Source organism: Manacus candei, unplaced genomic scaffold, assembly GCF_025592945.1.
Source record: "Manacus candei isolate 608988 ecotype Guabito, Panama unplaced genomic scaffold, ASM2559294v1 h1tg000014l, whole genome shotgun sequence".
NCBI classification, from domain to species: Eukaryota; Metazoa; Chordata; class Aves; order Passeriformes; family Pipridae; genus Manacus; species Manacus candei.
In genome coordinates this window covers 51,775,480-51,795,890 of record NW_026138062.1, presented here as the reverse complement: position 1 = coordinate 51,795,890, position 20,411 = coordinate 51,775,480, and the positions used below count along the sequence as shown (strand labels likewise).

The 20,411-nt window shown below is 40.7% G+C and overlaps 1 protein-coding gene across 1 annotated transcript in view; it reads right to left on the bottom strand.

Moving 5' to 3' along the window:
- LOC127467694 (ovostatin-like) overlaps positions 1–19,959 on the bottom strand; it is a 32,344-nt gene extending 12,385 nt beyond the window's left edge. The window contains exons 1-23 of the mRNA XM_051779900.1: positions 19,853–19,959; positions 18,133–18,316; positions 17,302–17,458; positions 16,293–16,345; positions 15,804–15,824; positions 14,897–15,065; positions 13,596–13,680; positions 12,802–12,919; positions 12,052–12,172; positions 11,714–11,823; positions 10,697–10,855; positions 9,749–9,973; positions 9,471–9,528; positions 8,461–8,606; positions 7,921–8,064; positions 7,116–7,286; positions 6,335–6,458; positions 4,922–5,018; positions 3,985–4,213; positions 3,332–3,458; positions 1,985–2,106; positions 1,268–1,319; positions 863–946 (exon numbers count right to left, since the gene is read on the bottom strand). Coding sequence (XP_051635860.1) covers positions 863–946; positions 1,268–1,319; positions 1,985–2,106; positions 3,332–3,458; positions 3,985–4,213; positions 4,922–5,018; positions 6,335–6,458; positions 7,116–7,286; positions 7,921–8,064; positions 8,461–8,606; positions 9,471–9,528; positions 9,749–9,973; positions 10,697–10,855; positions 11,714–11,823; positions 12,052–12,172; positions 12,802–12,919; positions 13,596–13,680; positions 14,897–15,065; positions 15,804–15,824; positions 16,293–16,345; positions 17,302–17,458; positions 18,133–18,316; positions 19,853–19,917 — 2,821 coding nt within the window. The 5' untranslated portion in view covers positions 19,918–19,959. The remainder of the gene's footprint in view (positions 1–862; positions 947–1,267; positions 1,320–1,984; positions 2,107–3,331; positions 3,459–3,984; positions 4,214–4,921; positions 5,019–6,334; positions 6,459–7,115; positions 7,287–7,920; positions 8,065–8,460; positions 8,607–9,470; positions 9,529–9,748; positions 9,974–10,696; positions 10,856–11,713; positions 11,824–12,051; positions 12,173–12,801; positions 12,920–13,595; positions 13,681–14,896; positions 15,066–15,803; positions 15,825–16,292; positions 16,346–17,301; positions 17,459–18,132; positions 18,317–19,852) is intronic.
- Between the last annotated feature and the right edge of the window lie 452 nt (positions 19,960–20,411).

The following is a 20,411-nucleotide window of genomic DNA, read 5'->3' as shown; positions in this document are numbered from 1 at the left end:
AGTAACCAAAGACACAACATAGAAGAAAAGCATTATAATGCCCCATTTTTTATGTCTTGTCTGAATGCTGGACACCTGGAAGAAACTGAGAATCTGAGAGAAAAAGAATGACCATGAATACTGGCTGGCATGGCTTCTGAGAAACAGTTATGAATCCTTAAAAGGGTTAGATTTCCCTGCCCTTGACAACCTGCCTCCTGTGTTTTCATGTACATGTGAGAATGCTGTGTGGGTAAGATGCTGATGGGCTACAGAGGCTATATTGCACAGTATCAGCACGTCTCACACAGACACAGGTATGAAAAACAATTGTAAATTGTATTTAGAAAACAATCTGAATTCAGAACCTCAGAAAAAAATCACTGAAGAGAACTCTCAAGTCTTAATAAAGTCTTTCAGATAAGTAGATTTGATTGGGACCTGAAACTTTTATTTTATGGGAGCTTATTGACTTACAAATGTTTTTCATTATGCAAAATGATAAATTTGAAATTATGTAGTCAGCAAAGTTCTGAAGCCTTCTTTCCAAGAAATCAAGATAATTTTTTTGAAGAAGTCTGCCTTATGTTGCTTTTCAGCTGAATTAGCTGTTTTACTCTACAGAACAGGATATGCTAAAGCAGTATAGTCTGAAATGCAATATAAGTTGAAATAATTGGACTATTTTGTCTTCTCTTGATATGAGAGAACTTTGAGCAACTTTTGCCTCTCACTTCCATTTTGCAAAGAAGAAAACTTATACTCTGAAATCAAGATTAATTACTTCCTCAACTTTACATTAAGTTTGCGTGTGTATACATGATAGCACTTGGTACAGCACAAGAGGAGTGCCATTCACTTTTATTCTTAGTACTAAACTTACCAATGACGGAAAAATAAGCTCTGGCTGATCCCTGCACTAGGTTTCTTGGCAAGCTGAGAGGCACTGGTTCAGAAATCTTTATGTCTGATGAGAAAAGGTAACAACAAGAATTGTTAAACCCATGTTTTTTTTCCAGAAGTCTTCACTTTCTAAGCATGACTACAATGACTTTAGAATCTGCAGTCTTGGTAAAGAAAATGCCACAGAGACTTGCCCGAAGAGTCAGAGGTATCTCTGAAAACCCTAAATTTTAGACTAGCACCATGACTCTGAGAACCTCTTTCCTCTCCTGGAAGGGTCTCTGGTTTTGTGAGACAAGATCTACAAGACAGTGAAGTAGTTCCACTGACTCCCTGGAATGAATGAATGAATAAATAACTGAACGAATGAATGAACTTGCCTTACCTTTTGCACAGATGAGGGAGCTCTGAGTCAACTCCTTTTTAACACCTTCAGGCTGTTTGATTGCAGGGAAGTGGTCAGGAAGAGGAAGGAAAGTGTAGAAAATTACCATGAAACCACAACAATTCAAGGATGTGAATCAATATGTGAATGTGACTATCCAAACAGTGCACCTCTTGTACCCAGTCCTACCCTATCTCCACTACACTATCTCTTGGTCCATGACTCTCTCTCTCTTATCCAACATCCTGTCTAGAGCACCTTCCTTCTTGAAAAGCAGTTATAAAATAGGCATTTCCAGCCTCTGAGAGAGACTCTGTCCAACTAATCCTATGTAGCTGTTGCTTTATGATGCTCAAGGTAGATCTTTTTCCTTTTATGTCTTCCCTCCAACTCCCTCCCTAGTTTGCAAGTCACAGGCTAAAGGTACTTAAAAGCAGGTATGGAATCTCCTCCCTTCTGGCAATATCTCTACTGACATCCATGGTTTGTCAGGGTATGTGTGCTCATGTTCCCAAGAAGGAGACAGTGGAAGGAGAACAGTGGATGACACTTACCACTGTGATTTTTCAGTCTCATTTTCATAAGGAGAACCCTACTGTACACAGCTCCATCTGCATCAGATGCCTTGCCTCCTTACACTAGCTGACTGCTTCTAGTCCACAGCTATAGGTAACAGTTTCCATGGGGCAGAAAGCACATGCAGATCTCCTACCATACCTCAACAAGTAAAGTTTGAATCAAGGTGTCCCTGTAAATTGTTTCCTCTTCTGAAGATGTGCTGTTTTCAGTACCCCTGGTATTCAGTTTGGCCTCAGCCGTAATCACGAATTTCACTTCACCTGGAAAGCCACACACCAGCGCAAGAAAAGGAAGTTATCTCCAAATGTCCACAGTTACTCCTGGTTTTCACTGCTTTTTCTAGGCTGATGAACCGCTGAGAAATGTATTTTCTTTAAAGACAGTTCAGCATAAACAAATTGCATGAAGGCTCTGCATCTGTCCACTAGTGGCAAGGAGAACTTGCCTGGGCCATAGTATGAGTTAAAAAATAGGGGTGATCCTGGCCAAAAAATGGACAGTTCTTACTACCAGTTTCCACCCCTTCTTAGCCTTTTGCTGAGCTTTTTCTGGCCTAGAGTAGTGTTGCAATAATTTGGCTATAGCTCTGTTATGCTTTAGTTGTGCCTCTTTCCTTCAGATGGAATTTATTAACTGAGGGACTACACTGAGGAGCAGCCTCAGTGCTGCAGCAGCACTGAGGACCAACCCTGAAGTTGCAGAGCTGCTCTCTCACCCCTGCTGTCATTGCATACTGGAAATCCAAAGGAGCTTTTTACTTGGAGCAAAATGTGTTATTATCGGAGTTATCAGGGTGAGACAGCAGCCTTCTTTTTTTCAGCTCTGCAGTACTATTATGCATATCCAGTTTTCATCTCACTGTAACTTCACAACTTTCTCAGCGAGTTTGAAATAATTGAGTCATACAGGTTTTAGAAACAATTTTTTTAAGAAAAGGTCCATCTGTGGTTCATTTTGACAAAACCTCTGCTAACTAAAAGTTAATTTGTATTTCAGCTCTTGGAGCACTTACACATGCAAGTCATTGTAACTGCTTTTTAAAAAAAGGCAGTGTTGACTTTCAGGCAGTGTGAACTAACACAGCTGTAGAATTGGTAAGAGCAATTTCCTCTTTGCCCATTGAGAATCCAGTCCAAAATTATTAGCAGATTATATTCCTACTGAATACATTTGGTTACATACAAAACTGTTAGGTGAAAGATCATATGCACATGAAAAACTGACAGTGTTTCATACATCTGGCAAGTGAAGAGTTTGCCCCGAAATGGGCAGGAAATGGATTAACCAAAAATCAGAAAAGAGAAAATGCCAGAAAAATTCATTGCTCATTCAGTGCATCCAAGGAAGCTTTAGCAGAAGTACAGTACTAAATTTGCAGAGGAGTTGCCCATAAAAGCCTGCTTGTGGATTATTGATGCTACATTAAAGGGTGGAAGTAGAAAGATCAAACAGGGACAAGTCAAGGTGATGAAAAGACAATCTTACCGAGTTTGCGGGGGCTAATAGCCCAAATATAGGTTTTTCTTTCATTGGCACACACCCTTGCTGTGTTACCCTCTGGTGAAAGGATTTTTGCCTTGTAGTCACTTGACTTTGCTAGTATGGCACTGATCTGAGACAAAGAAAGAAGGAACAAGATTACAAATGAAATCGACTGCCCTTAAAGTTAGGCTGCAGAGCAAGGGAAACTTGCTGAAGAAGCTATTTGTCATCTGCATCTGCGGGATTGTACCAGAACAGAGGGATGAGACATTTATCTGAGGAAGTGGCAAATCCATCTCTTTACTGCCCACTGTCAGTGTATGTTTTTGACAGAAGTACAATAAGGTGTCTGTGCTCATCAGCTGAGTTGCCTTATTGAGAGACTGTTGCATAACTCAGTATTTATTGTGTTTTGCAAGCACATGTCCATACCCCCTGCTCAAGTTCCTCCTTCAAGAGCAAAAAGAAGAGCTAAGTTATGTAGGGATAAAGAGCAAGTTCTTATCATCCATGGATCAGCCACAGAGGGAATGGACCGGGCAGAGGATTCAGTGGAAGTTAAACACTTCTGCATTTCTGGTGTATTATGCAGGGGAATTCTGGGATCTCTGGGAAGCAGGCAAAACATATAGGAAGTAAAAAGGAACTTGATATACCTGGACACACTTGTTGAGGTAGTTGAAGACGTTGGCTATTAAATTAAATTTTTCCCCTCGAATGACAGAGTATGGCAAGGTAAGATCCACAAAGAATGGTTGGAATGCTGTCAGTGAAACAGGTGAGGTGATGCCGAATCCAACATCATCCTGCACACAGAAAGCACTGGCTTTCCATTCTGTGATGGTGTCAGGAATGGTGTAAATGGCATTGACCTCTCCTCTAGAACTGAAGAGAATAAAAAGAATGGAATGGGCAATGATCTTAGGAATTTCTCAAGACAAATTATAGAATAGACTTTCTGCTGGAGTCAGTACTTCCATTTTCATCTCACTTTCTGCAAGATACTTCTCCATATTTTTTTAAAAAAAATATAATTCTTGAACTAAGGATCAAGGTGCTGGTGAACTGCATGTTAAAAAGCACTCAAATACTCAACTTGTTAAATTTAGAAATATCGTTTTTTGAAAAAACAGAATGCCCAAACACACAGATTAGAGCCAATAAATTTAATGTTCTAGACAAGTGCCTATAGGCAGTTAAGATGGAGATATTCTCATTCCAGGTGCTGGATTGCCTGAAAGAAAAACAAAATAACCCAAGTTTTCTGCTGCTGAATTAAAAATTGGTTGAAAAAAACAAGGTTCTCTCCTGCTCTCTCCTTAACAAACACTTTTATGTTACTCTTAGGCCTTATTTTTCCCTGACAGAAAGACGGGGGACAGAGCACAGAATATTTGTCATTCACAGTTCAAGTAGGTTTGTCACTGTGTACAAGGTTGGGAGTTCAGTGGTCATTGATCAACATGGGAAAAGTAGACGCACATCTACAAAGCAAACATATGTTCCATGGTTTCTTCACAGAATCCATTTTAGCTACCTGAATCAACTCAAAAATTCACACAGAAGGAAAGCAGTGAAGATGAACATACTCACTCAGTGTGAACCAGATCCCAAATCCAGGTCTCAGGGAAGAATTTCCGAACAGTGCTAACACCACCCCCAATAATCCTTGACTCATCCAGAAGTGGGTCTATGGTTAAAGTATAATATTAGAGAGGTCAGAACACAAGAATCTAAACTTTGGTCAGACATGCTTGACACCATAAAAATGAACACCAAGTATTCTGTTTGAGCTTTTTTTCATTCTTTTTCCCACAAAAAAAAGGAAAATTCTAACAGATCAAGGGTACGGGAAGCAACAGTTTCTTATCTATTCTCTTTTCCCATGGGAAAAAACTAGAAAAATCAGCTATTTCACAAGACATTTCACTTCATTTTGTACTGAAAGGTCTCATCATCTAGTTAGAAAGGCATCCTCTACCAGTAGCTCTCTGATTTGCAAATGGGCAACAGTGGCCAATATTGCAACCAAAGCTTATAATGCTTTAAAAACCTTCCTGAAAACTTATTAATTTTTACCCCATTCAGTAGTTAAAACAGGAGCTACTTTTGTTCTTATAATCATACTACAGGTCTGATTTTAGGAACAAAGATTATCTCTCCAGTTTTCTATGGACTCACTTGTGATGCCTGAAAACTAATTTAGTATGGAGGTACCTCAGTTTTCATAGCTGTATCATGGAAATAACAATACTTTCTCATTCTGCTGGACCTAGAATCACAGAACCACAGACTCATTGAAGGAAATCTAGGTTGGGAACAATCCCTGTAGTTTTCTAGTCCAATCTTCTTGAAGCAGGACTAGCTTCAAAGTCAGATCAGGTTGCTTAAGGGCCTTGTCCAGCTCAGTTTTTAAGATTAGCAGTGATGGAGATTCCAGAACCTCCTGGACAACACCTTCTAGTGAACCACAGTGCTCATGAGGAAGAACTTTTTCCTAGCATTGAGTAATACTTTCCCCTGTAGCAACCTATTTTGGTACTTTTGCTCTTTTGCTGAGCAATCTAACTTGAAGAAAGATAATCATAATTCTTGCTGTCCTATAAAGGCTTTGGAGGTTATGTGCTAAGTGTGCTAGGTGCAGTGTGAAGTCTTGACATTGGGAATTGCCGTTATGTTTCTGAATTGACATTTTGTTTTAAATACATAATTGAATTATGATTTGATGAAAGGTTCTGACCTGAAAAACCCTGGAAAACTAATATCAGTTTATGAAAGAAGCAGCATCCCAGTACTCCATGTCTGTTCTACATGCACTGTGCACCTAAGTGAGAGAGAATTGACTCTACTGCAAGGACTGTCAGAAAGAGATTACTAGATGCAAACTGGAACACATAGACTTTTTCGCCCCAAAAAACCCCAGCATACTGGCTGTTATTTTATACAGGCAACAGTTTGAAGACCAAGTAGGCTGAGACTGAAGATACAGAATTAACTTTCTTTTACCTGAGACCTTGGCATTGGCGTGGGCACCATAAAGGTGAGGGTAATCTTCCACATCTAATTTTTCTTCACTGCACAGAACTGGCTTCCGTAGCGCAGAGTTGGTGAAGACTTTCAGACCCATACTCTAAATGTGAAAGAATCTGTCAAGTCACTCAGAGCACACACTACCTACCAGTGCATTTCACTGGTTACCTTACCTCATCTCTCTCCTCCCTCATCCCATCCCATCCCATCCCATCCCATCCCATCCCATCCCATCCCATCCCATCCCATCCCATCCCATCCCATTCTTTCAGCCCTGAATGTCATAACTCTACCTCCCCAACCTTCTGTGCATTTTTTATGGAGCAATGACACCTTGTGTTCTGTAAAGAGCAGTAATAATTGGTCTGATGTTAGCCTTATGTCCTAGGCCATGGGACCAGTGGGAGGTGGAATCAAGCATATCAGGAACCAAGTGGCCTGAATCAGGGACAAAAATCTTTACAAGGAATGCCTGAAGTCATGAACCAAGGCCATGGTCCTGCTTAGGAAATGTCTACTAAGACATGTCTACTAAGCAGCATAGGCAGGATCCCAGTGAATGTATCTAGTAGTGATTTTCAGTCCTCCTGAGTAAATGATGGGGATAAGAAAGCAGAAACTGGGTGATTGGAGACCTTAGGCAGTTTCAGGCATCAGCTGCCTTCTCTTAGCAGTGAGAATCTGAGAAAGTTGAATGCTAGTGTACACGAATTCTTCTGGAACACCTCCCACTTAAAGAGCCACAGAGACCACATACCTTGAAAATGCTGTAGACATCGCCATCACGACTGACATTCACAGGTTCAAAGTACAAGCCATCAAAAAAGATGGTTTTGGTTGGGGTACACTCCTCTGGCTTGACATCTTCAAGGTTGAGCCCATTGTAGTAATAGCCATATAAATCTCTCACACGAAGTTGGTAGTACACCTAGGAGGTGAGAATGATGAGTGTAAACACAAGGAGGGTCTCAGGCAGGTGTAAAATCACATATATTCTAAGCCTGTGGTGTTCCCTGAGCAATCCTGTTGATGTTGGTGTGCTTGCCTACTGATGCCTACCTACAGAGGAATAAGCAATTTGGCTGGTGATACACAAGAAGGACTGGACTGTACTCTCCTTCTTCTGAATTGAAATGGCTTTGTGGAGTGAACTTGAGCCAAAAAGCATGGAGATACACTCTTGAGCTAAGCCAAGAGGAAACTGGAGTTTTACATGATACTGGATGACATCTACCACTTTCACTCTTGGCCCAAGGCCTATTTGAGCCATAAAAATTCAATTTTGACATAATCACAGTGAGGAAATATGCTGTCAAGGATTTACATTAGGCATATTCTTGGGATATGTGTTACACTGTTATGATTTCCAAAGGCAGTGTGCTGCTATCAATTTTTGTCTTTGATATGTACAACTGCCTTAGATATTTCTTTAATCATGGATATTTTGTTTGCAAAAATAAATAAAAATACAGTCAGCAGCAGAGAGATCAAAGGTGGGAACTCTGGATGTTATTCTGGATGTTCCTAGCTCAAAAGAACACAGGACTGTGGATGTGGCTTACACTCTCAGCAGAAAACTCTTGCCCAGACTGATGAAGGACACTCTGAATTGCTCGCAGGGCACAATAAGAGTTGGCAGCGGCTTCAAGGTGGAGTCCAACTTTAGAGCCTGGAAGACTCTTCTTCTCAGAGAACTTGAGCTGGACCTGGAAATTAATAAATCCAAGACAATTACATGGAAAGCAGGAGAATCAGATTGGCATATAGATCTAAATCTCACTTTTCAACAGCACTCATTCTATTCCCCGTGGAGCAAAGCTCCCACCGCTAGATGGCCCTTCGGAATCCCTGTTTGTAAAAATTCCCCACCTCTGTAATCCCCTAGCCACCTCCCTCTCCCCACTCTATTGTCTGAGTCTGACCATATGCGTCAATTCCAGGGACAGCTTCTCACGATTCCAGCCCCATCTGCACCTTTTCCATTCCTAAAGGCCATCCCTTGTGCAGGGCTCCTCATGAAGTAATTTCCTAACTGCTCTCTCAGCAAAGAGGCAGCTTATATATGTATATATCTCCCTTAATAAGAAAGTAAAGGTTTTCACCTTGTTTTTGAAGCATACATCAGTGTGTATCCAAGAGCTGTCAGCCACTATCTCTCCATGGGGATGCACTGTATAGAGCAGCAGTCTGGCTCTGGGGGCAAGCTTCTCAGTGACAGTCAGTGTGATGGAGAATATACCTCTGGAAGCTGTGGAAGGAAGATGGATCAGAGGAAGACAAGCCAGCAAAAGAGATTATGCAAACCTCAGCTTTGGTGGAAGGACCACATATTTCTTTATGACCTACTAGCACCCATAAAACCCAGGGAAATTGGATATCGGAAGATTCATCTCTCAGTGGCTGAGGAACAGCTTCCATCAGCAAGACAACAGATACAGGAGATTCTGAGACCAAGGTGCTTTGCAGAGAGGGGTCTAAACTGAAAAGAAATTGAACATGGAAATCTATGCATGATTGTTATGAGAAGAGCACAATATTACCTTTCAGTCTCAAACCTGGAACTTCCTACGCCAGAGAAAATAGACCAGTCTCCTAATTTAAAGGACAGTTCTCTTAATGCTAAGAAAGATGAAGTTCTTATCTACATGGATGAAAACTAGTAGTGCATGGACAGGGAGTTAAGCTTAAGACCAAAGATGGTAAATATGTGGGTATTTTGAGACTTCTGAAAGTGCAATGAATTTTGAGAGTTAACTGCTAAATATCCCTTTAAAAAGTTTTATTATTCTGATTGGTGAAGAGTAGGATGTCACAGAATAACTATGAAACAGTAAACACTCCTTGGTAAGAAATAAAACATTCCATATGTTTGATCACAACAAAATTTTCATGTTTCAATTAACAAGATAAATTTGATTATGAAATAGGGGATTGGCTAGATACTGCAGCAAAAGCAAATGATACTGTGTGTGGTAACAGGTTATGGGATTTAGGAACTAGTACCTGATTTAGCTACAGTTCTTTGCTTTCATCACTTCTTACAAAATTTACTTTGTTCTGGTATTCAGAATGGTGCTCTGAAGTATGAGTAGTAATATGGTCTAGAACTTACCACCAGAAATGCTGACTTGCTTCTGGCCACTGAGAGTAATTTTTCCTTTTGTCATCACCTGGGCATTAAAAAAAAAAATCTCATGAAACTGGATCAAAAGCACCTTCTCCTTTCCACAATGAAATAATTGTTTTTGAGTGGTATTCTGAAAAGCCTCAAAGGCCTTGAGGTCGATCCATGATCTGTAACCACTGTCTGGTTGGGAGATTTCTGCCTTACATGGTGTTCAAGAGAAGGTGAAAGAAAAGAGATGTTTTGGGAGTCACATTAGCACTCACTACATAGTAGAAGTTTGTGTGCGTGGTATTGCTGTAGCCCTCTCTGTTCAGGACGTAGTGAACGTTGATTGTTCGCTGCTGGCCACAGCTGAGCTTCTCTGGCACTGGCTCAATTTTCAAAAAGCTGTTGGTCCGTGAGTAGAAACGCCGGACAAAGAATGAGGCTTGGGGCTCATTATGACTCCCCCAGGTAAAGTCTGCACAGTCATCTGGTGCCTGTCTGACCTGTGAAATAGAAGAATCATACATGGAAAATCGACAGTGTGGAAAATAAAAAAAATGCGAGGCAGGTGAGAGGCAAAGACACCTTTCCTCTAAAATACTCTGTCGGGAAGCTGATTTTATGGGGCTGTTTAAGCCAAGAGCAAGAGCTGGTGTGAAAAATTTGTGCTTCACCAGTGCAGAGCAGCCTATTGCAGTAGGGAGGTTATTTCAGATTCTTTCAGGCTTGGGACCAGCTGAGTGAACTGCTAGGATTTGCTGTGAATTAGAATGGCACTGTTCTCAAACAATTTGCTTTTTCTTAGCTCTTCCCATCATACCAGAGCAAAGGCATGACAACACAAGAAGACCATGTGATGGCAACAGGCATTACTTTCTTAGAGCAGAAATGCAGGGAAGCAGGCAGCAGCTGTAAAAAGATGTTGGCATGCATCCAGGCTGAATGGAGAAGGCAGTGCAGTCTCTGAGGAAGGTTCTCTAGCACAGAGAATGAAGAGAAGGAAGATGAAGGCAGAAGGAGCTTCCGGTGGGAGAGAAAAGCAGGGAGGTGCTGAAGATCACTACAACCGAAAAACATGGCTGGGATACAGACAGCCTCTTCTCAGACACTGGAGTTTCTGGTGTTTTCTCATATTAGTTTCACATAGGTTGCAGGTTTTGCTTCTAATTCCTCTCTCCAACAAAGTATTTTCATAATGAATTAGACTGTAGCTTGTATTTACTTACTGTCAGCCTAAAACGGGGATCAAAGAGGTTGGACGTGTCAATAGAAAAAGCAGCAGTGCCATTTTTGTTAGTGGTATAGTTGGCCAGATATTCTTCATTGAGCTCCAGCAGGACAGTCTTGTTGGCAGCAGGCTCACCATTCACATTTGTCACAGTGATCTGAACAAAAAAACAACAAATAAGGGATTCAGAAAAAAATCCAAACCTAACAACAACAACAAAGAAATACTCTGCTTACTAGAGGATGCTCACTCAAGCACTGAGGACAATTGCAGGGAGTAGAAATCAAGAGTGAAATGTACTGAAGAGGCAAACACTCCTCAATATTTTGAGGGACCAGTTCCGTGACAGGCAAAGACAGGCAATTCCCATCAGTGTAGAACAAAATATATGCTACAGAGGGAGGAGGAATATTCTTTGGAGAACAATGTTTAACAAACATAAAGTAACCAGATGATTTCATGGCCACAGGTAACCTGTGGAAAACAGCAGCATCTTTCAGCTCCTATGCATCTGTGCATACCCACTGTCTCCATTGCATGTCTGGATGATGCTGTACAGGTCATCTCCCTTTTTGTGCTTGAGTTTATCCTTCATGTGTAGGTCACTAACAAATCAGAATGTGCTCCAATACCTCTACTGCTTTAAGTAAACATCCCTGGGATTGCGTGATGCAACACAGGGTAAATTCTACCTTCAGTTTAGGCATAACTATTGCTGAAGCATTTTCTTGAAGACTCCTCTTCCCCACTCATATGACCTTTCACTTAGTTGCCTTTTAGGCATCCTTTGACTATGGCAGAAGTGAGACCCTAACACTCCAGGTATGATATAATTTTATTTGTTTCTCAAGGAGTATTTAATGTAACAAGGGAACTATGAAGTCCCTGTTATCTGGAATTATCATGGGAAGCTGACAGCACAGAGTTAGGGGACAGCCATAAATGGGGCAACATGAAGATCATCATGCTGGACCTCAGAGAGTTTTGGTCTAAATGTATCCTCTTATGCACTCACTTCACCATAGTAAGGAATTCCCCTCTTGTAATAGGAATCCATATTCTTGAACAGCACTTGGTCATTTTCATTGTTGACTGCAACATAGTCATGGTCCTTCATCTGGATACCTGTGAGGCACACCCAGTATAAAGAAGAGGAAACAGAAATCAGTCATGGGAAGAAAGCTATTCCCTTTGATAAGCTGTATGAAGGGGTAATGCTCAGGAGGGAGACCTACACAAAGAAAATGATGATTGTTCATTATTTGCCACACAGATTGTGATCCAGGGGATTCCTCTCAGGAATTTCCATTTATTAGCTTTAATCAGCCACCCACAATATGCACTTGGTGTTACCTGTCCCATTTTCAGTGACGATGCTTTCTATGTTGAGGCTGGCATACATCCTGGCATAGCTGCGGTAAAGCTGGAATTTTTTGATGGAGATGACAGCGTTGAGGCAGCCATCCTTCCCCAGCTGAAAAAGCAGCAAAAGGGAAAACACCATTTTTCTCAAGGTTTGGAAAATTGCTCCTAAATCTGTATTAGTGGGACTCTGAAGAACTCCCCTCCTGCCTTACATTTTGCACTCCCCAGCTCCCTTCTCAGATCACTGTTTCAGTACCATTTACTCCAGCACATGGAAACTTCTCTCCGTATCCCCCCTAGTCTTCTCTATGGTCATGCTCCTTCTTAAACCCATCTTGCATGATGCCTGCGTTCTATGACCACAGCACTTTGCATCCGAACTAGTGGAGAAATTAATAATTTGTTTGAGTGCCCTCAAAGACTCCCAGTAGAGGTCTCCTGATTAGATTTGGTAAGAACACAGCTCTGATATTTTAGGAATGATCACAAATTTACAGTTTCATGTTGCCCTCCTTCCTACTGACTCTTTCTGAGGGGAAAATCAAAGTCTTCTGATGAAGTCATTTGTAAAAGATACATTCATGGTCTTTCAGCATTCCCTGTGAGATGGTGAGAAAAAACACACCTCTGAGATTGTCTCTCTGGTGTTCCCTTGGAAATGAATGAGGCCATCAAATACTGTGCTACATGTTAGGTAGGAAAGCTGACTGGAAAGAATGGACTTATCATGTATCATACCAGTCCAGTGACAGCTTCACAGGTTTTCTTCTGGTTTTGTTCACACCGTGGACCATAAAAGTGTTGCTGACACACATTGATTTGGGCTTTCCCTTGTACTGGTTGGCCATAAGTGTACCTAGGAGAAGAAGAGACACAAGAATTCAATCATGTGGATTTAGCATGAAACCTGCAAAAATTGCACAGCAGTGCAAATTCTAAACCCCTCGGGATTGCCCAGACCACAGACAGAAGATCAGTTGGGAATTACGACCTGCTAGCCCTAGCAGAAGGCCCTTCTACTATTTTTAGGCTGGTTTTGACATTTTGTTAAAAAAAGCCTGCTTTGCTGTTGTCTTTGCATAGTCATTCTTCAAGGTCTGAAGCTGGAAAGTGGTGCTGCACTCAGGGTTGGGATGTCATTCCCTGCTGCTTGCTGTTTCTCACTAATGCCTTGCACACAGCAGGTCATATTGCAGAAAGATCCCTATTCACCCTGTTAGCTCATAGCACCCTGCACTTTGGCAGTGTCACAGCCAGCAATTTTAATGGTAGACTCTCCTTTTCTGTATTAATAAAAACCAACAGCTAACAAGGATGTAATGTTTGATTTAGACACAGACAAACCCTTTCAGTTTTTATTCTGCTATGTAGCAGGAGAAGAGTTATCATATTTTACATCACAGAAGTCATAGCTAAAGGAATTGCTCTAATCCATGCTCTGAATTGGCAGCAGAATCTCTGTTTGCCAGCACAGCACACTATCCTCTATCCCAAGTTTGTTGTGCACAAACGTGTTGTTTTCAGATACTTACGAAGCACAAACGTTCACACCGATGTCTTCATCAAAGAAAGAAATCCTCTTTGGCCCAGCTGTTGTCACTTTAAATTTTGGCAGCACTGAGAATGCAATATGAATATGACTAATCAGCAATTGCATGCCACAGGCAGGTGTGTGTAAGACAGCAAAAAAACTGTTGCCAAAGACATTTTCACCAACAAGGATGAGGAAATGGTTCAAAGAAGAGTTTAAGTAGGAACTGTAGGATATTACAGTAGAAAATATAGTAGAAAAAATAACCTTCAGTGGTAAGAGGAATAACTTCTTTAAAATTAAATAATAATCATATTAATAATTATAACAGACACAGTAAAAACTGTGATAAATCACTTTAATCTCTTTTCTTAAAGAAAAGGGTGGGAGTAATGCTGATGTCTCAAACTACCTAAGCCCTGGAGAACAAAAGTTATTATGCAATCCAGCCCCAGTGAAGGAGAAATGCAACAGATTGAGTGGAGTATTAAAGATCACTGACGCTGCCTCTCTTCAGCATATTTTTTATCCCAGGTCACCAGCAATACTGACAACATATCTGGAAAAGGCCCTTTTCTTGTGCATCCGTACACAGGAGACTGGAAGGTGTGAAAGCACTCTAGAGGGTAAACAGGAAAGCTGCTTTAACACCCTTACAAAAAACCCACACAACTGGGAGTTGTCCAAGCTTTCTCTGGGGACTACTAAGGAAAACCAGCCACTGTAAGATGAGAAAACTTGTAAGATCAAAGTGATTTTAGCAACTCCCTGATACAGTTGATTCCAGGATCACTATAAGGGCTTTAGCACCCACACTACCCATTGCTTTCTATCTTGCACTTCCACTGGTTATCCACCCTCCCCCAGTAACAAACTGGTACCTGTCCTGTAAACTGTTTTATAGGTATCTTCAGATTTCTACTGCATAGTGCTTTTCATATAGTGACGGCATCCACAAAGGAGGACAGGCCTGATTTTCATTTTGCCTCTGAATGGATGGGGAGTGTAAGGCTTGAGTGATAGGATGTGGATCCCAGAGTCACACAGTAACTTTGTGCCAAGCCCAGAGAGGAATTAGACTTCTAATTTAATCACTGAGAAATACTGCTTTTCTCAGATTTCTTTTGAAAATGAAATGCCCTTCTGCCTTCATTTTGTCCACCCAGTTCTCTCCATGTCTTTCTTTTCCAGACATGAGGTGGAGAATTCAAAGGACTTAAACTCTGCACTAGTAGATCTTGTCTGATTTAGGTAGAATCAGCCTTATTGCTAGCACAGGGTAGTTTGTAGGCCTTTGCTTACCATATTCCTCCACTCTGAAGGAGTGATACTCTTTTTCACCTGACTTTGTCTCCACAGTGATGTCGTAGGACCCCAGAATAGGCTCTGGGATTAGTGGAAAGGAGAGCTGGACAATTCCATGCTTAGATGTTACCTCCAACCACTGGAAGATCTTGTTTTGCTCTGGATCCTGGAGAGGAGAAGAAAGAGATGTAGCCAAGCCTTTATCATCCTGTTTCTTGTCTTCTCGCCTTCTTTCACGTGTTGTCTCCTGATATATTGGCTAAGTGCATCACAGGTTGAATGTGATTCAGGGCTGGTGACATGTGCTCTGACTTCCCATTAATTTTCCATCTCCGCTTCTGGATTAAACAACCCTAAGTCTAACTGTGAATCACCTAAACTGACAGATGATCTCAGATCATTCAGAAATACTCCCTGACTGGGACTCAGGTTGCTTATTCGTAACTCTTCCAGCATAAATCTTGCTGACTCAACTCCTTCTGTGAAACAGGAATATTATGCTGGCCACCTTCAGAAAGCACTTTGAGATCTAGTGATGTGAAAAGTGGCAGCAGATTGATTCATTGTTAGCCTGTTCCTAGCAGAACATGGCAGAAAGTTATTATTCTTATGCCTGTATGAGAATGAGGCTATTTCACCACCCCATTTATTGTAGTCCTACCAAAGACTGGACTGAACACTCTTGTTTGAATTCTAATGACAGACACAGCAACAGTCTCGTGCTGTTTCTGACTAACAGCTCCAGTTGCACTGACTTTTTCTCCTCTAAGGCTTGATAATGGATACTGCCACTGTTCAAGTCCACCAGCTTTTAAAAGAGTGCTCTGGATGAGCCTCCCTCAGCTATTGACTGTATGGGGAATGATGAAGCATTCTCTCTAAAGCAATTTGTGGCATCTCTTACCTCAATGATGATTCTTGGATACTGGAGGAGGAAAAAAAGAAGAGAAAAAAAAATCAAAACATCAAGAAGTTCACTGTGGAGATTGAGAAATGCTAAAACATAAAGAAGGCTCTGAATGGCTTTCTCTGGATAGAGAAAACTGGGCAAAGCAAATAATTTGGAACTCATGTCTGTAATTTTAAAAGGATAACCGTTTTGGAATTTATCTTTTCTACAAAAACATCAATTTTTTTTCTACATACCTGGGCCAGGTAAAGTGACTACAAAACCTGTGTACTGTGAGAGATTTCCAGAAGTACTTTCAGACCCTTTGCCCTCTCTAAAGGTAGGGAAAGGATGGAGTGTGAAGCTAAGCAGTTAAAACAGTTCTCAAAAAATATCAGGAGGCCTATCCCATGCCCTTCTTATTCAATTTTTAAGTGATAGAGTCTCAGTGAACAGGTACCTTAAGAAGGTGCTTGAAAAGTCTTGACTATCAATCATACTTACTGTCTCCTGAACAGGTCTGAGCTGGGTGTCCAAAGCGACTACACGGAACAACACTGAAAAAGACATAGAACAAAAAGGCATCAGAATCAGCAAGGTTAGAAGAGACTTCAAAGGTTGTCTCGTCCAACCATGAACCTAGCACCACCATAGTCACCCCTAAACCATATCCCCAACTGCCACATCCAGATGCTTCTGTCATTTGCTTTCTTGGTAGTGACAAATCACTTTGAATATACAACTAAAACAAAGTTTACCCAGGCTTTTTGGGAGAACTAAGGAGTCCCCAGACAACTAGAAAGGATTTGATTATCTTAGCCAGTGAAAAAAGAAAACCAAAGTAAATGTCATCTGAAATATCTTTAATTATGACCCACTGGGACTAGAGTAACCTCTATAGTAAACACAATTACTCTATTCTGCCTTCAGTCCTTCTTGAAGGACTCTATTCTTTGGAGCGTTTCCTAAAAAACTGTGTTACAAACCAGTTCAATATAAAACTCACAGATAGAGAAGGAAGAGTTTTTCTTTATTCTAAGTGTAAACTCTCTGCAGCACTGAAGTATACTTATACTAGACAGAACAGCTCACTACACTACAGCTAGTACTGTCATTTAAAAACTGTGACGGAATCAGCACTTTGTAATAGATCAGCAGTTAAGTAGAAAGAGCTGTTGACAGGAAACAAGGTGCTTACTTCATTTTTATGTTAATTTTATTAGTTTCAAACTTGACCTATTATTTTCTGTATTTTTAAGGATACTTTTTATATGACTGGCCTCAAGTAAACCCGACAGAACTCAAGGTCCTGTAAATGAAACTAACTCAGTAAAAATACATGAACTCTACTAATTTGTGGAAATTTTGTAAATTGGTCCTATTTTTCACTAACTTTTGGTGATCTCAGTATCAGATGAGGTCTTTTATTCCACAAGAGGAAGTTTTTGTTGCTCTAGACCTGCCCTTGCACTCAATTTCTCACTGCTATAGCTGACTCAAACTCATCATCCACCTGTTTGCCCTGGTTTGTAGATGGGTTTGTCCGTCTGGATGAAGACAGTGTTATCCACATTCTGAATCGCCACTGATCTTCTCTCAGCTAAGTCAACTGTGGTGCCTTTGGCAGAGAAGGAAATGAATGCCACAGGATCAGAAGTAGCTGGTGGGACCTGGAGAGGAACAAAACCCCAGAGGAAAAGTGATAAATGAGATATGTTGATGTTCCCTGATGCCCAGGGTTATTGAGTAAGATACTGACAGTCAATTGAGTCAAAAATACTTTATACAAAGTCATGAGGAGCCCCATCATGGCAGTGACATAATTTCTGCTGTGGAAGTCCCATAACCTGTCACCAGGTACTAAGATTTGTGGCTATTCTCTGCCTTGTGCATTTCCTAAGCTCATGTAGCTACCTGCTTGCATGCAGGTTGCTGCAGCCATATACCTCAGTTCTGAAGTGTTTTCTCCTGCTGCATTCTGGAAGACCTAACCTTGGGACTTTTTTGTCTTATCTGTACAGATCTTGCAGAGTCACAGGAAAGGGAATGAGCATCACCCATCTGGGTTCTCCAGCTTGACCCTTAGACAGTCCCAAATGGAGCATGCACCTGTGATGACAATCTAAAGCTTTTTTCTATTCACTCTGTGAATGGAAATGGAAAGTCTTTTTCTGCCTTGCTCCTACAGTCCATATGTCTTTCTTTTCCCTATTTTATAAGTCTTTCCAGCAGTTTATCTTTTTTTAATGCACTTCATATTCTTTCTCTCATTGACAAGGAGAGTCACGATCAGAAGTATTTCCAGCTTCTACACCCTCTTCAGTAGTTTCAAAATAGAAAATACCTTGAATTCACCACACTTGAAGAAATCATTCTTTATCACGGATTCCTCAAAGAGAGTCTTTTGGATACTGCCATATTCCAGGACAATGTTCACGGAGAGAGGCTCAGTGAGGTTGTGGAACTGCACACAAGCAGCCTGTGGAGAGTCGCTCTGCACAACTGATGGGACCAGCAGCACATACTGTCTGTAAGAAGGTAAGACCAAATCAGAGAGTTCAGTTATGGAGGAAAGTCAGAGAAAACAGGAGAGGAAAACACCACCAAAAGGTGTGAAGGAAGACATGGTCCGAAGCTTGCTCAAATCAGTGGATGGATCTCTGTTTCTTTTGATGAATTTTAAATAATATGCTAAAGTAGTACAAATGCCAGCTTTTTAACCTCTCACAGTTCTTTCTAAGCTGAGAGACTGGCATCATTCTATGGAGTGTCTTATCCAGCATGATACTGCATCTTTCCATTCCATGTATTTATGCATCTCCGATTACTAAACACCTGACAAGCATATCTGCATTTATCCTCCCTCTGTAACATCCTATAAGGGGGAGTGATATTTAGCTTCTTCTTGCGATCAATGACAAAAATACTGGTTACTTGCTGCAACAATTTTTAAATTTCTTTTTCTCTGGGTATCTCTCAGATGAGAACTGACGTAAGTCAACTCACATAATGCACATGAAATGATCTCGCTTTTCCATTTCACAGAATATTTCAGAGAATGCTCAATCTAATCTTTATGCTCTATTGTGTTTCCATGCCTCTGTTTCCATACTTCTCCCTGGGTTCTTTCCTTTGTTTTTTTTCTTCTATTGAACTGTTTAATTTATACTGCTCCCTATATTTAAGGCAACCTTCCATCCCCAAATTCTTCCTCTGAAAAGCATTTCTTCGTATTTGCTATATTTGTCCAAAGTTCTGCTGCTGTCCATCAGTTTGCTACCCAAACTGGTCTTTCCAAATAATGTCTGACTGAATTAACTTCTGTAGCACAACATGAATCACACAATCTTTTCATTCTAATCTGATCCTTTTCCTTTTTTTTTCCCACAGCTAGCTCATATTGCCTTTATTGTTATTTTCATTTGCTTAGTTCAGGCTGCATGAAATTCAAAGACCAAAAATAAAATTAATAAAATTAACAGTGTATCTGAGAAAGCTAAACTCTCTTTCACTGTGTTTTCATTTAGAACTTTTGAGAATGGGATTTAAGCTCTAATGTTGGTGCATTTTTGAAAATTGCAGCTGAAATCTTCTGTTTGTATAAAGACAAGGACATTGACAGTGCTAATACAAATACTGATACTAATAATGCTAGGATTGCCATTCAGCATAGTCCCTACCACCAGGCATTACCTGGCCTGTGGCACCTCCTCATACACCATGCTCCCTCTGTGCTGCTGATTATATCAATCCTGATCATTAGTATTACTTGCTAGTCTAGTCTTGAATCTCCTTCCCACTTTACCCATACATGTCAGACTCTGTATACTTCAGTTTCAGGTTTTTGTCATTCAAATTAAATTTCATAGCTCTCTCCCTCATAGAATGATGGAGAGCATCATTCCAAACTGTCCTTCACTGTCATCTGCTTCCATTTCAGACACATTTAAGGAACTAGTTCTCAACATCCTGTTTATTATATAGCAATGCCCCAGAAGAAATAAACTGGTGGGAAATATAATAAAATATGTTATCATAAAAACACAGAATGTATGATCACTTACGTTTCAGAAGACACTATGGCAAACCAGTTCAAAGATAGAATACTCAGAAGAATCCTTGACCACATCTCTACCTGTGAAGAAAGGAGAGAGACTGATCTCAAGTTGACAGCTTGTCTCTGGCTTTTAAATTGGCCTGAAACAGTGCTCCACCTCCATGGCTTCAATCACACTCTCACAAAAGACATCTACATAAAATTTGCATATGTTCATTTTCCTCCCTACTGCCTGTTCTCACACTCCTTGAACTCTCAAACAATAGCTTTGGAAAGCTCTCGTATTTCACATAGCTCTGTGAGGTATTGCAAGCCAAACCGGTTCCTGCCCATATGATTGTTTCATTGAAGCTTACCTCTTTGATTGTCATGTCATTGGCTGAGGGTTCCTTAATGTTTCAACTTGTCAGTATTTGCCATTGCCTAAGTATTTCCTTATTCTGCAGCAATCTCCTGCAGATAGATGTCACATAACAGAAATAACCATAGCCCAGTGCTATTGTGTGTCTATATGGGGTCCTCAACAGTTAAAAATACAGCATCAATTAGAATACAACTATATCTGC